General features: G+C 46.3%; 1 protein-coding gene across 1 annotated transcript in view; it reads left to right on the top strand.

The window, feature by feature from the left end:
• Window positions 1-16,996, top strand: part of LOC115474477 (sterol 26-hydroxylase, mitochondrial-like) — a 51,632-nt gene that overhangs the window by 4,909 nt on the left and 29,727 nt on the right. Inside the window, 1 exon segment of the mRNA XM_030209958.1 lies at window positions 14,538-14,737. Coding sequence (XP_030065818.1) covers window positions 14,538-14,737 — 200 coding nt within the window.

The following is a 16,996-nucleotide window of genomic DNA, read 5'->3' as shown; positions in this document are numbered from 1 at the left end:
AACGTCAGAGGGAGCAGCCAACCGGCGGAGCCCCAATGCCCTGCCCTTGGTACACCACTGCTTAAAATTGTTAAAAAGGAAAAGCAGCAGTAAGCATGTGCTTATTCATGACAGCAGGATAGAAACCAACTCTGTAATGAAAAACACTTCCTCTCTCCTGCAGGAGCTAAGCTCAAACTGGGGAGGGATGCCACACCCCAACAAACAAAAGCATAGGATAATGTAAACCAGGCTGTCTACCCAACAATATAGACCAAGGGCTTTACATCAAACACCACTTACCAAAGCACAAATTGAAATCCAAAAACACTGCATGTTGAAATGCAAGCCAAAACCTAAGAACACTGCTTGCTAAAATGCAAACCAAATTTCAAGTCTCTGAAGGAATCAGATTCTATAGTTCTAGGCCGCCTAAGCCCCTGGGTCTTCTTAACAGATCCCTTTCTTACTCAGGCTGAAAGTATTCTACTTCTAGAAACACTCTTCCAGGTCACCCCAAATAGGCCCAGGGGTTTCAGTTTCAGTTCTCCCCTCCAGGCCTTAATAGCCACTGGTTCCAGTGTCCCCTCTCTTAGGGCTTCCAAGTAGTCCAAACTCTTGGTGATTCTTGGTATGCAAATGAATATGCAGATCACTGGTCAACCTGATATGTCCACAGTTTCTGTCCCTGCTACCTCCCACGTAGTCTCTACCCTGGACAACAACCACCCCAGCAGGGTCTCAGGAGTCTACCTTGAGTATGATGGAATGGATTAAACTCAAATGGTCTTCCTATACTTGGCTGGGGATAACTTATCTTGTCCCGGAGACCTTTCCTAGTGACAGAACACACATGCTGTCATATACCTACCCCCCTTTTTAGGATGGCACCTCTCTTCTCCGGTCCTTCACACCCCTGGTCATTGCCTTCTCATGACAGGAAATCAGCGTTGGTGTGTACTTTCACTACTCTATGCTGAACTTTGAAATCTTATATTTGTAGGGCCAAATACCATCATCTAAGCCTGGCCATTTTAAAGGGGCAGCATGATTTGTAATTAGCACAAAATGTCTCTCCAAAGGATAGTAGCAGAGAGACTCCACCGCTCAGGTCACTGCCAAACATTCTTCTTCCAATGGTGGCATACCTTTGTTCAGGATGCTCGTCTTCCCCTACGTTTTGGCTCAATACTGCCCCTAAGCCTACTCCCAAGGAGTCTGTTTATAGAATGAACTTTTGACTTAAATCTACATTCTGGAGTACTGGGTAAATGCTCGGTCAGCCACCCTATCCCACTTTAGCTTATTGGGTCAAGCATTTTTCAACATTTCAGTTGGACCCGTCACTAACTCTGCAAATCTGGATATGAACTTCCTATAGTACACAACTAGGCCTAGAAATGCCCTTAGTTGTCGCTTACTTCTGGGTACCTGTACTTTCTGGATCGCTTCCACCTTGGAGGGCATGTGCTTCACCTGACACACACCTCCCCCAACACAGTGGCCAAGGTACTACACTTCTAGATGCCCAAGGGCACACTTTTTCGGGTTGGCCATGAGACCCGCCCATCTAAGCACCTCACAAACTGCCCCAACTGTGAAAACCACCACACCATCCAAACAGGCCTGGGCATAGGCTTGGTGTGGTCTAAGTACCTGGTTCATTACTCTTTGAAAGGTGGCAGGTGCCCCATACCATAAACTGATATATACCCTGATGTGTAATGAAAGCTGTATTTTCTCGTTACTCCTCCTCCAATGGAATCTGCCAGTACCCTTTAATCAATGAGGGATAGTTGGCCCCTCCAAGCTATTCTATTAAATCATCCACCCGAGGCATCGGGTAGGCGTCAAAACAGGAGACACTGTTGACCCCCCTATAGTCCACACAGAATCGGGTACTTCCATCAGGTTTAGATACCAACACAATGGGGCTAGCCCACTCCCTGGTCAATTCTTCCATGATCCCCAACCTTAGCATCTCCCGTATCTCCCACTCTACATCTTCCCTTTTGGCCTGGGGTAAGCAATATGGCCTTTGTCTTATTATCTTGCCAGGTTGGGTGACTATTCCATTTATCCTGATGTGGGTATGAATGGGCAACAGGGAAAACTCATCCTTAAATTGGTGCACTAACACCTGCAGTTGCACTTTCTGGGAGGGTTGGAGCGTTTCTCCTATCTTAACGGAGTGCTCTTTTCTCACCTTCCCAGGGTCTGGTCCCAAATCCTCTCCTTCCTCATCCACTGCATCCACCATTAACCCCTCCCTTTCTACCTAGGGTTTCAGTAGGTTGATGTGGTAAATTTGGGTTTCCCCCCTTCCTTGGTTAACTTCATATGTCCAGATGCCAACTCGCCGAGATATAGGAAAGGGACTTTTCCATTTGGCCAATAACTTGTTGGCCAAAATGGGAAGAAGTACCAGCACTTTATCATGTGCCTTAAACTCCTGTTCACTGGCTTTCTGGTCATAGTACCCCCCTTCTGCTTTTGTTGTGCCTGGATTAGGTTAGCCTTGGCTATCCCCCTTATCCGTACCAGCTTTTCCCTTAACTCCTGCACATATACAGGGACTGATGTTACCTCAGGGTCCTTCCCCACCCAGGTGTCTGTAACCACGTCCAACAAGTTCCTTGGCTGTCTCTCACACATTAATTCAAAGGGAGAGAATGCCACCGAGGATTGGGACACCTCCCTATATGCGAACAACACATAGGCTAAGACTTCATCCCACCCATCAATGGCTGTTCCCCCGCACTTATCATATGGATAAGGGTCTAAATTAAATCTTTCCACTAGACCATCTGTTTGAGGATGATTAGCAGCTGTTCTTACATGCCTTATCCCAAATAATTAGAAGATTCCTTCCAAAGTCCGTGATAGAAAATTGGTGCCCCTATCGGTCAGCACCTCCTCTGGGAACCCTAAGCGGCAGAAAATTTCTAGCAACTCACATCCTATCCCCGAGGCTGTAGCCTTCCTCATGGGAATAGCCCATGGATACTGAGTGGCATAGTCTACCACCTCCAATATGAACCGATATCCCCTTTTTGTCCGGTTGAGTGGGCCCACAATGTCCACCCCCATCCTATCAAGGGGCTGTTCCATAATTGGTAAAGGTACTAGAGGCGCCTGCTCTGTCAGCCTCTGAAATACTTTCTGGCACCCTGCACATGAATGACAGTACTCTCTTACCTCCCTATGAAGGCAGGGCCAGAAGAACTGGGTCAATGGCCAGCCCACTGTTCCTGTCTCAACTAAGTGTTCTGCAAGGGGATGGGAATGCGCTAATATCAATAGTGCATTCCTAAAAACCTCAGGCACCATGACCTGCCTCTGTGCCCTTCCCTGTGCTCTCTCAGTTACTCTATACAGCAAGTTATTAAATTTCTTATAAGCGGGATACGGATTTCCCTCCTCCGACTGTGAGCCCTCTGTTTTAACCTAGTATATCTGTAATGTGGGGTCTTTCCTTTGTTCTAGGGGGAACTGACAGAAATTTTTCATGGCCTCCTCCCCAACCGCCTCCACCTGTCCTGAGGGAACCAATCCCTTCCACTTCTCTGCCCTCTTCTGAGACCAGGATTTCTGAGACTTTCCTGACTCCCTTATTACCCCGGGTTCCACAAAGGGAAAGATGTCACCTAATTGAACAAATTCTGCCTCCTCACAGTAATAGTCCCTTGAGTAAGTGGACACCTACCGTTCCTTCGGGATCAGTGCCTCCTGCATTCCTGTCCAGTCTCTGCCTAAGGTTAAAGGAAAAGGCAGTCGCTCCACTATCGCCACCCGTAAGATTTTCCCTTTCCAGGACAGGTCAGTCTCATAAGTGGGCTCCTGTTTAACATCCCCATGTATGCAATGGACCTGGATAGAACCAGTGTAAATTCCCACCCTTTCTCCAACTCACAACCAGGAGCTAGGAAGCTATGGGTCCTGAAACAAGAGACTGATTACTGCCTGGATCCAGAACAGCGATTAGGTCTATCCCTGCCACCCTTACTCCTCACTTTAAGGGCTGTTCTCCCCCTCATCCTTGAGTACCAGATCCTGCAGATCCTGAGAAAGAGCAATCCATCAGAAGGCACTCTCGCCTAAAGTGTTCTACTTTCCCACAGCTGAAGCACCTTAATGGGGACCTAACTTCTGGTCAAGGGATAGTCCCTATGCTCTCACTTCCACATCTCCTTGTTTCAGTCCATGGTGTCCCGGTTTTCCCTCACTGGTCTTCCTCCTTTCATCTTTAATGGTTCTTGGGGCAGTCCCCAGAGAGAGCTCCTGTCTGACTGATGTTTCGACTTTTCCAACCCCAATTCCCTCAGCCTCTGTATAATGTTCCATTAAATTAATAGCTTCCCCTATATTCTTGGGGCCCCGTCGAACTACCCACAGTCTGGCAGCTAGAGGTAGAATGTTCCAGAACTATCAGGCTGACTATAGCCTTTGCCGTCTGCTGTTCCGGCTCCAGCCAGCAAGTGGTTAAGTCTAGGAGATTTTGGGCCACCACCTGTGGGCGTCCTCCCCGCTTAAATTCTCGCTTCCTAAATTTCCTCCGGTACTGCTCTGGAGAGAGTCCCAAGCGATCTTGAATAGCCGCTCGTACCTGCTGATAGTCCAAAGCCTGGCAAGCCTCCAATGTACTATAGGTTGCCTGGGCTTCCCCCGTCAAATACAGGGACAGTCGGATAGCCCACTGTTCCCTAAGCCATCAGGCCACTGTAGCGACCCTTTCAAAGGTGGTAAGGAATACCTCTGGGTCATCCTCTGGCCTTAACTTGATTAATGCCAAACCTTTAGTCCACTTCAGGGGAATTGTCCCTTGAGTCCCACCAGTCCAGCCCACCTCTGAGTCTGGTCGAGTCATGCTCTTTTAGAGTTCATCAGCCAGTCTCTGTAACTCTTTGATTTGCACCTCTATCAGCTGCAAAATAGGCTGTTGTTGCCCCATCGCCGTTCCAGAACTTGGGAGAATCGCCTCTCCATAGCCTCTTGCTGGGCTTGTAACTGGTCAGCCATCCATTTTAGGGCTGCTTCCAATGCCATCTTCCTAAAGAAAACAAAGTCCAAATCCAAGTGCAGCACTCTCAAATTCTGAAAACCAACCCTTGAGCATACTCCCCACAACCAAGTTACCCATATATCCAAATCTAAACTCTCCTTTGAGTGTTTCAGTGGAACCCCACCACTACTTCAAATGTGAACCAAACCACCTTCCCAACAAACCCAAGAACACTGCTTACTAAAAGACAAACTGAACTCCACAACTACAGAAAGAACAAACTCTACCATTCTGGTCCGCCTAAGCCCCTGGGTCCTCTTAACAGGTCCCTTTCTTATTCAGGGTGAAAGTATTCTACTTCTAGAAACACTCTTCCAGGTCACCCCAGATAGGTCCAGGGGTTTCAGTTCTCCCCTCCAGGCACTAATAGCTCCTGGGTCCAGTGTCCCTTCTCTTAGGGCTTCCAAATAGTCAAAACTCTTGGTGATTCTTGGTATGCAAACAATATGCAGATCACTGGTTAAGTCAGCATGATATATCCACAGTTTCTCTCACAATACTAACCAATGCCGTTCAGGCTGGGTTAGCTTGTCACTGCCACTTCCCGCATAGTCTCTACCCAAAATACAACCACCCCAGTAGGGTCCCAGGAGTCTACCCTGAGTATGATGGAATGGACTAAACCCAAATGGTCTTCCTATAGTTGGGGGCTAATACATCTCTTATCCAGGGACCAGCATAGGATGGGGAAGGATACTTCACTTCTACACATTCATTGCGCTCATAATCAGCAAAGGTGCAACATCACTTAATTTCCTAAAAATTTTAAACTAAGTAAAAAAATGGAACAAAAAGTAAGACCGTTGCAAAAATCATAAATAATTATACTTGAGTAGCAATATAGTATAACATAATGCATGGTGTAGACATACATTTATTTAATATTTGATTGAACAAGTATAAAGAAATCTGATGCACAGATTTATAAAAACATGCACTTTTGTAATATCACTAAATTATAAACTCTGCCTGAATATCAAAATCTATTTTACACAAATGTGCAGACATGAATGAAAAGTGGATCATAAAAACATAAGAAAACCATGTTGAGTCCCAGCGGGGTCCATCAATCCCAGCATCCTCTGTCCGACAGTGGCCAGTCTGGATCATAAGTACCCGACAAATCCCACAAACTAGATCTAAATCCCATAGTTTTGGGAAGCTAAACAAATCGCAGTACTTCTGCTTTGATTAATTGGACTTCAATTTCTTATTGAAATTTCTAAACAACACCAAGAATCAAAGGACAAAATTAAAGCTTTAATCATTTGTTTACCATGGGGCCCTTTCTGCCATTATCTTAGAGCCGTTTGCCAGTGCTATATTAGCGACAGAAGTTCATGCAGTATTATTTGAATTAATGTTTTGTGTTCAGTATCAGTGCAGCTTTTCACAAAAAAACCTCAACATACTCGCGTTTCCATTTATTCATTAAGGAGGAAATATTTTTTCACTCAATGAATAGTTCATCTCTGGCACTCTTTGCCAGAGGATGTGGAAACAACGGTTAGCGTATCTGGGTTTAAAAAAAGGTTTGGACAAATTCCTGGAGAAAAAGTCCATAGTCTGAATTGAAACAGACATGGGAAGCAACTGCTTGCCCTGGGATTTTTAGTTGCCACGATTTGGGTTTCTGCCAGGTACTTCTGACCTGGCTTGGCCACTGTTTGGAAAACAGGATACTGGGCTAGATGGACCACTGGTCTGACCCAGTATGGCTACTCTTATGTTCTTATGAGTGTTTGGTGCAGACTCCTGATATAGGTCTACCGGGGTAATTGAAATCACCCATTATTATTCTGTTGCCCAGTTTGTTTGCGTCCCTAATTTCCTTTAACATTTCTACATCCGTCTGTTCATCCTGGTCAGGCGGACGGTAGTACACTCCTATCACTATCCTTTTCCCCTTTACACATGGAATTTCAATCCATAGGAATTCCAAGATGTGTTTTGTTTCCTGCAGAATTTTCAATCTATTTCATTCAAGGCTCTCCTTAACATACAATGCTACCCCCTTCCACCAATTTGATCCACCCTATCACTACGATATAATTTGTACCCCGGTATGACAGTGTCCCACTGGTTATCCTCCTTCCACCAGGTCTCAGAAATGCCTATTATATCTAATTTTTCATTTAGTGCAATATATTCTAACTCTCCCATCTCCAGTGGCATCCATCCCTCTAGTAGTCAAGTTAATGGAAAGTCTGGTAACTAAACAACTTCTCAGTACTACACTCTTCCCAATCTGGATTCCGTGCTAATCACAGCACAGAAACAGTTCTAATAACACTCATGACCAAATTCAAACATATTATTGCAGCTGGTATTAATGTCCTTCTGTTACAATTGGACATGTCCAGCGCATTTGACATGGTCAACCATGATATTCTATTAAACATTCTAGAATATTTCAGAATAGGAAGAAATGTATTGAATTGGTTTCATAGTTTTCTAACAACAAGAACATACCGGGTAATATCTAAATCGATCATATCATCACCATGGAGACCGGAATGTGGTGTGCCTCAGGGATCTCCGCTTTCACCAATTCTCTTTAATCTAATGATGTTACCTTTGGCCAAAGCATTATCCAACCAAGACCTAAATCCATATATTTATGCCGATGATGTGACGATATATATTCCGTTCAAAAAGGACTTATCAGAAATTGCAGACAAGATAAATCGCAGCTTCCAAATTATGAACTCTTGGGCAGACGCTTTCCAACTAAAGCTGAATACAGAAAAGACACAATGCCTAATATTATCATTGCAGTATAATAAAATCAACTATCCCAACATAAACACACCAAACCATACTCTCCCTGTTGCGGACACCCTGAAACTCCAAGGCGTAACAATTGATCGCAATCTTAATCTAGACTGCCATGTAAAAAATGTCATAAAGAGAATGTTCTATGCAATGTGGAGGCTCAGAAGAGCAAGACCTTTCTTCCCAAGAGAGACATTTCGCGTATTGGTGCAATCATTGGTTCTGAGCCATTTGGGCTACTGTAATTCCTTATACACGGGATGCAAGGCACAAACCATCAAGAAACTCCAGACAGCCCAGAACACTGCAGCCAGATTGATATTCGGTAAGGCGAAATATGAAAGTGCCAGGCCCCTTAGAGAAAGCCTGCATTGGCTCCCACTGAAAGATAGTATTGCATTCAAGATATGTACCTTGGTCCATAAAATCATTTATGGAGATGCCCCATCATACATGTCAGACCTAATTGACTTTCCAGAGAGAAACAACAAAAGCTCATAACGCACCTGCTTAAACCTTCATTATCCCAATTGCAGAGGACTTAAATACAAGTCTGTACATACACAGTTTCTCATGCACACAACTATGGAATGAATTACCGAACGCCATAAAAACAACACACGACTTGACAACCTTCTGAAAATTATTAAAGACTTACTTATTCATAAAGGCGTACAATAAAGATTCCCCATAACAATTTGACTTCCTAATTATTCCAATCACAACTATTAAGGAACCCTCCTATCTGTTCATCCTAATTACATCCTCACGACTGAATATTATATCTTGTCCTGATATCATTATGTTATGTTATGTTTATCTATCAATCCACTTCCAATCCTACATGATTTACTCATGCACTCTTATTTGTAACAATTGTAAAATTATTATTCCGTTAATACGATTGCTATGATATTCTTATGCACCTATCCTGTTTCCCCGAAAGTAAGACATCCCCTGAAAATAAGACCTAGTAGAGGTTTTCCTGAATTGGTAGATATAAGGCCTCCCCCGAAAGTAAGACTTAGCAAATTTTTGTTTGAAAGCAGGGCCGCCAAGAGCCGGACAAGCCCGCCCCCGGGCCGCCCCCCCCACCCGAGGTCGCCGCCCCACCCTCCGTCGCTCCCGGAACTAACCTTAAACGCCTCCTTTCACCTTCGCAGCAAGCAGCAGCAGGGCAGACCTCTACTTCCTTCTGTGCCCTGCCCTCGCAGACGTTACGTCAGGCGAGGGCGGGACACGGAAGGAAGGAGTGGCCTGCCCTGCTGCTGCTTGCTGCGAAGGTGAAAGGAGGCATTTAAGGTTAGTTCCGGGAGGGCGGGCGGGCCAACCCCGATGTTTCCCCGAAAAATAAGACAGCCCCTGAAAATAAGACCTAGCGCATTTTTGGGGGCAAAAATTAATATAAGACAGTGTCTTATTTTCGGGGAAACACGGTATTATCTGTATCTATATTCTGAAATTCTTATTCTATAATGTGTATATGTCATTGTAACATTTTGTAAGCCGCATTGAGCCTGCAAATAGGTGGGAAAATGTGGGATACAAGTGCAGCAAATAAATAAATAAATTTCTTAGGCTCCTGGAATTCGCATATAGACATTTCAAACTATGTTTGTTGTTCCTATTTACATCATGTTCAGTATTTGACAGTATTAATTTGCAATCTTTTGTCTTGATTTTTATTTAAGGACACCTGCCAGCTTATTTTCGAAACAGAAAGACGCCCATATTTCGAACCAAATCGGGAGATAGGCGTCTTTCTCCCGTGGGTGCCCAAATCGGTATAATCGAAAGCCAATTTTGGGCGGCTTCAAGTGCAATCTGTCGCGGAAACGACCAAAGTTGACAGGGCGTGTTGGAGGCGTGGTGAAGGCGGGACTGGGGTGTGGTTATCGGCCGAGGAGAGATGGGCGTCCTCAGCTGATAATCGAAAAAAGGCATTTTTAGCGCGAATTTGGGTCACTTTTTGGGGACCCTGTTTTTTTATGAACAAGTCCCCAAAAAGTGGCCCAACTGCCCAGATGACCACCGGAGGGAATCGGGGATGACCTCCCCGGAATCCCCCAGTGGTCACTAACCCCCTCCAACCAAAAAAAACCCACTTGAAAAAACTTTTTTGCCAGTCTCTATGCCAGCCTCAAATGCCGTACCCACCTCCATGACAGCAGAATGTGTTCTATCCTGTGACAGCCTTTCCCTGGTTCTGATGTGGCTCTCGGGTGAGTGTGACACCTTTTCTGTTATGTGCACTGCAGAGTCACATCAGCAATGCATTGTGGTGGGTGTAGGGTATTGGGCTCCGTGATTCCACTAGCTTGTGTTAAATGCTCACGATGTTGGTAGATGGTAGGCTCTACTCCCATGGTTCTTTTCCCCCTGCCTACTGGGTCAGAGTGTGCCCTGTTTTATTTCCGTTTTCGAAGCGATTAGTCTTCAGGTGTCAACTGGTGTGCCAAGGTTATACAGCAGCAACAAGTCCTAGAGGCCTGCGTGTATGCAGGTCCCTGGAGCACTTTTAGTGGGTACCGCAGTGCACTTCAAGCAGGCGGACCAAGGCCCATCCCCCTCCCACCTGTAACACTTGTGCTGGTAAATGGGAGCCCTCCAAGACCTACTGTACCCACATGTAGGTGCCCCCTTCACCCCTAAGAGCTATGGTAGTGTTGTATATTTGCGGGTAGTGGGTTTTGGGGGAGGGGGATTGGGGACTCTGTACCCGTGGTAAGGGAGCTATGCATGTGGGAGCAGTTTCTGAAGTCAACCGCACTGACCTCTAGGGTGCCCAGTTGGTGTCCTGGCATGTCAGGGGGACCAGTGTACTACGAATCCTGGCCCCTCCCATGACCAAATGGCTTGGATTAGGACGTTTGTGAGCTGGGCGTTTTTAGTTTCCATTATCGCTAAAAAAAACAAACGCCCAGCTCACAAACGACTAAATCCATGGCACATTTGGTCCGTACAAACCGTATTTTCGAACCGAAAGATGGAGGCCCATTTTTTTCGAAAATACGGTCTGGTCCACCCCTTCAAGTATCCGTTTTCGGAAATAGTCGCCCATGGAGATGGGCGTTCGCGTTCAATTATGCCCCTCCTGATCTACTACGGTCTCTTTTGCAACTTCACTATCGGGATACCCTATCTTCCCTGTTTTGGTGATTGAAAGATACCTTATCCCAAAACAATGCGCTTTTGAGTGACTGTCGGCCTTCCCCCAGTTTCTAGTTTAAAAGCTGCTCTATCTCCTTTTTAAATGCCGATGCCAGCAGCCTGGTCCCACCCTAGTTAAGGTGGAGCCCATCCTTTCGGAATAGGCTCCCCCTTCCCCAGAATGTTGCCTAGTTCCTAACAAATCTAAAACCCTCCTTCCTGCACCATCGTCTCATCCATGCATTGAGACTCCAGAGCTCTGCCTGTCTCTTGGGCCCTGCGCGTGGAACGGGTAGCACTTCAGAAAATAATACCCTAGAGGTTCTGGATTTGAGCTTTCTACCTAAGAGCCTAAATTTGGCTTCCAGAACCTCTCTCCCACATTTTCCTATGTCATTGGTACCCACATGTACCAAGACAGCCCGGTCCTCCCTAGCACTATCTAAAATCCTATCTAAGTGATGCATGAGGTCCGCCACCTTAGCACCAGGCAGGCAAGTCACCAGGCGATCCTCACGTCCACCAGCCACTCAACTATATATGTGCTTAATAATCGAATCACCCACTACAACAGCTGTCCTAACCCTTTCCTCCTGGTGCGAGGATCGTACTTCCCCTGGTGGGCAGGTCCTGGCTACAGGAGTGCTTCCTACTTCACCAGGGTGATGCTCTCCTTCTAGGAGACCTCCCTCTTCCAAGGTAGCACCATCACATTACTACTTGGAGTCAGAGCTACCAGCTTCAAACCAGGACTTCGACAGAGGAGGAGGGGCTGTCAGGGCTTGAGGGGGTCAGTACTTTTGAGTTTATATGTTGGGGGTGTCGGGTGGGGGGAATCGGTGGATGTAAGGTCTTGATGGACCATTGAGTGGAGGGATCAGGGTATTGGAGGTCTTGAGCTGGGGTTGGGGTCTCACTATTCCCATTAAGGATGATGGGGAGGGGTATAAGAACGTGCGGGTCTGTTCACTTGTGCACTGCAATTAGTGAGGCTGCAACCACACTTTTAAAATATATTAAATGTCTGTCTTATGCAAGAACGTTTGGGATAGATTATGACCACACCCCAAAAGGTACAGCACAGGCTCTGCCCTTACCGTTTGTTAACTTTTGCTGATGTAGTACAAAAACTTACCACAGTTTAGTAAAAGGGACTCTTTGTCAATGATCAGCTGAGGCTCTAGAAATCCACACATTCTAATTAATTTTCTCTGAGAAATTCTTCTGGAAATACTCATTGAGTCACTATATTCTAATTCTGCTTTGTAGAATATTTCACTTCTTGGTTCAGTATTCTCTGGTCTCTGGTACTGAACCCTTGTCTAAGGTGTGCACATCCACACAATGGACCTGCAGCAGCAGCACGCGTTGCAAACCTGGCCATGCAGACTGCGCCTTTACCTTTCAAGACCTAGCAGGTGTGCAGGGAGCCAGGCCAGGCTGACTGCTGTGTATAGTAAAGCTCATGCCAAAGCCATATGCATTTCCAAAACTCACCCCAGCATGTCTGGCTGCTGATTGTAATGCTGTTGGGAGACACAGCCTAATAATCCTGAGCAGTATTTATTTATCTTCCTGCTGGTTCAGTTCTGCTTATGCTCCACACCAGGTTTTAGGGCAGGGTTGGTTTTAGCACAGCTGCCAGGGAGCCTAAACTTTCAGAGGGAGATCTTAAGCCACACCCAAGCCACTCCCCATCCAACCATAGCCCTAGCCCCATCCATAATGCCCAGTCACCCCCCAACCCCATCCATTCCACCCAGCCTCATCCACACCACACACTCCACCCCCTAACTAGGGTTACCATATCTCCTCTTTTAAGAGGCCATGTCCTCTGTTTGGATGTCTTCAGAAATGTCCTCTTTTTCGTTTATGTGCCTATGACCTACCCAATTAATCAGAACCATCTCTGGCTTATTAGTCAGTCTGGATACATGAGGGTGCTAAAGAGAGAGAAAGGCATTGCTGACCCCCTCTCTGTTACCCTGCTGGTTGAGTCTATCAAAGGAATTTTGTTCGTGCAGCACGACTTTAAGCCAATGTCATTCAACGCCTATCACACGTATCTCAGAAGCCAGCCAACGTTGTTGAGTGATATGCACTCTTCTAATGAGTAGGCTTGGGCTCAGACTCCGTCAAACTCAAATCCAGAAGTACTTGAAAAGAAGATTTTTCTACTGCTGTACTGTACACTGTTTGATGTGTGTTCATTAACTACGATTAAATATTTCTTTAGCAAAAGTAGCAACTGTTTTTATTTTTCTGTCCTCTTTATTTGCCTCCGCAAATATGGTAACCCTACCCCTAACACCTCAACTTATATCCTCAATTTGGCAGCCCAGCACCAACATGCCGCCTCCCCCCTCAGGCAACATGAGACACTACTACTACTACTTAACATTTCTAGAGCGCTACTAGGGTTAGGCAGCGCTGTACAGATTAACATAAATTGACATAAAGGACAGTCCCTGCTCCAAGGAGCTTACAATCTAAAGGGCGAAATGTCAAGTAGGGGCAGTCCAGGTTTCCTGAATAGAGGTATGATGGTTAGGTGCCGAAGGCGACATTGAAGAGGTGGGCTTTGAGCAAGGATTTGAAGATGGGCAGGGAGGGGGCCTGGTGTATGGGCTCAGGGAGTTTATTCTAGGCATGGGGTGAGGAGAGGCAGAAAGGGCGGAGCCTGGAGTTGGCGGTGGTGGAGAAAGGTACTGAAAGGAGGGATTTGTCTTGAGAGTGGAGGTTACGGGTAGGAACGTAAGGGGAGATGAGGGTAGAGAGGTAGGGAGGGGCTGCAGATCGAGTGCATTTGTAGGTTAGTAGGAGAAGCTTGAACTGTATGCGGTACCTGATCGGAAGCCAGTGAAGTGACTTGAGGAGAGGGGTAATATGAGTGTACCGGTTCAGGCGGAAGATAAGACGTGCAGCAGAGTTTTGAATGGACTGAAGGGGGGATAGGTGGCAAAATGGGAGGCCAGTGAGGAGTAGGTTGCAGTAGTCAAGGCGAGAGGTAACAAGAGAATGGATGAGAGTTTGGGTGGTGTGCTCAGACAAGAAGGGGCAAATTTTAATAAGCCACCTTAATAAGACATCATCTCCTGCTACTGCAGGACTAGGAGAGCAGCATGAGTGGGGAGGGTGAAGAGCCCAGCCCAGAGGGAGGATTAGAAAAGGATAACAGACAATTGGCGATGGGATTAGTGAGCACATGGTCTTTGGCTGCCTTCACCACCAGGACCCATGAGAAGAGGGGGGATCCTGGTCAGACAGAATAAAGAGGAGGTTTTTGCCAACAAAAGCATTAACTTAACTGTGAGGAGTACTCCGGGTAGTTAGAAAGGGTTAACCCAGCCTGGGAGCAGAACAAGAAAGAGCCTGTTGGGTGTCAGAGGCCACATCTTGAAGAAGTGCAGCATGCCCCTCTGGAGGAGAGGAAAGACAGGGAGGTCTGGTCCTGAGTTGGTCTGGCGGCTAGGTAAAAAGCCAAGTGAGACAGCTTTGGTTTTAGTCATCCTCCAATATTATATATGTAATACTCTGACTCTGCTATCCCATTTTCCTACCTTTCTCTCAGAGAAGGCGAGCGCTGGCATACATTGCGCACAATCCTGAACCAAAGGATGCTGAAGCCACAGGAAGCCATGCAGTACACTGGCATCATTAATGAAGTGGTGTCCGACCTCCTTATAAAGCTCCAGGACATCAGGAAGGAGAGCCCCTCAGGGGTGATGGTGAAGGACGTGACCAGTGTCCTCTACAGATTTGCTTTTGAAGGTTTGTGGGATGCGAACAAGTTCAGGCAGAATCCCAAGCTAAATATAAAGGGACATCTGAAATGCAGTGAAAGAAATGCCCTGTCCAGGGCCGGCTCAACCAGTAGACAGACTAGGTAGTCAGCTAGGGCAGCAACTTTGAAGGGGAAAGCAAAGATCATCTGCAGTCAAAGCAAAAGAATAGGTCCCGACAGTCAGACGAACTCAAAGAACCATCAGGGCTTGCTTTTTACCCACAGGGAAGGTGCGCAATTTGCAAATAGCTCATTCATCCAGATGAATGACTTTTGGAAATTGCCTTTGTAACCCTACTTTGCCCGGTGAGCATCAGGCTTGACGGATTACTTTAAGTAGATTAAGAGTGTGTAGGAAGGTCATGGCCAGGATCAGTAGGAGTTGGGGAGTGGAGGAGTGGCCTAGTGGATAGGGTGGTGGACTTTGGTCCTGAGGAACTGAGTTCCATTCCCACTTCAGGCACAGACAGCTCCTTGTGACTCTGGGCAAGTCACTTAACCCTCCATTGCCCCATATAAGCCGCATTGAGCCTGCCATGAGTGGGAAAGCGCAGGGTACAAATGTAACAAAAATAAAATAGATACTATTGGAGATTCTACATGGAATGTTGCTACTATTGGAGATTCTACATGGAATGTTGCTATTCCACTAGCAACATTCCATGTAGAAGGCTGCGCAGGCTTCTGTTTCTGTGAGTCTGATGTCCTGCCTAGGGTCGTTGGCGCCCCCCTGCAGACTATCAGTTGGCGCCCCCCCCCCCCCCCCCCTGTGTGGCATCTCCTTTCTCTCAACGCGCCCCTCCCCCCACCGCTTGCTAAGCAGCTGAAGAGATAGATTCCTCGCTTCACATACCCGGGTGTAGAGCTCGCAGGCAGACATGTCTAGGCGCTGATGGGGAGGGAGGGAGGCGCGGTACGGTTTATTTTTTAAATTTTGACATAGAACTCGACCGGCAGCGGCGCCCTTGAAGGCAGGCGCCCCCCTGCGGTGCTTACCCCGCTTACTGGGTTGGCACGGCCCTGGTCCTGCACGTACGTACGTGCAGGACGTCAGACTCACAGAAGCAGAAGCCTGCGCGGCCACATTGGTGATCTGCAAGGGCCGACTTCTACATGGAATGTTGCTAGTGGAATAGCAACATTCCATGTAGAATCTCAAATAGTAGCAACAGTGGAGGAGTGGCCTAGTGGTTAGGGTGGTGGACTTTGGTCCTGGGGAACTGAGTTCGATTCCCACTTCAGGCACAGGCAGCTCCTTGTGACTCTGGGCAAGTCACTTAACCCTCCATTGCCCCATGTAAGCCGCATTGAGCCTGCCATGAGTGGGAAAGCGCAGGGTACAAATGTAACAAAAAAAAAAAAAAAAGCTGACTGGCACATAAAGCCACTCACTCAGCAGTCTCTTCTCTCTCTCAACAATGCAGTCCAGACCAGTGTATAACTTCTGAACCGAAACTTTTACTGGAACTTGGATTATTCACGCAAAACTTAATCATAGAAACACAGAAAAATGTAGGCAGATAAAGACCATTTGGCCTATCCAGTCTGCCCGCCCATGCCATCTATTCTCCCTATCATTCCCTTAGAGATCCTATGTACTTGTCCCAAGCTCTCTTGAATTCAGATACTGTTTTCATCACCATTTCCACCGGAAGGCTGTTCCACAAATTCGCCACCCTTTCCATGAAGAAATATTTCCTCAGGTTACTTCTGTCTCCTTTCACCTTCATCCTATGCCCCCATGTTCCAGAGCTTTCTTTCAACTGAAAGAGATTCACCTCCTGTGCATTTATGCTGCATAGGCATTTAAATGTCTCTATTGTATCTCCCTTCACCCACCTTTCTTCCAAAGTATACATATTGAGATCTTTATGATGAAGACCACTGACCATCTTAGTAGCTGTCCTCTGGATTGACTCCATCCTGATTACTTACAAATTGTTTAGAAGGGTTAGTACTTTAACTATTCTACCATCTGTGTCTCTACGTTGTATTCCATAGCAGGAATTTGCAGACTTTTTTTTCCTAAAGGAAATGGTTATTTATAGTTCCTTTGGTAATGTTGGTCTACCTCTGGAGCAGACCTGTGAACTGGAGGATAAATGGTTGAATTTTTCGGTAGTCTCTAAGGAACAGGTGAAGTCTGTGTTGAATAGGGTTAACCCCTCTTATTGTCCATCGGATGACTGTGACCCGGCACTTATTAAATTTTTGAAAAATGACCTATTAGATCCACTCTGTCATCA

The sequence above is a fragment of the Microcaecilia unicolor genome, chromosome 7, assembly GCF_901765095.1.
Source record: "Microcaecilia unicolor chromosome 7, aMicUni1.1, whole genome shotgun sequence".
NCBI lineage: Eukaryota > Metazoa > Chordata > Amphibia > Gymnophiona > Siphonopidae > Microcaecilia > Microcaecilia unicolor.
The sequence above is the reverse complement of the archived record's forward strand: the minus strand, read 5'-3'. Positions and strand labels throughout refer to the sequence as shown.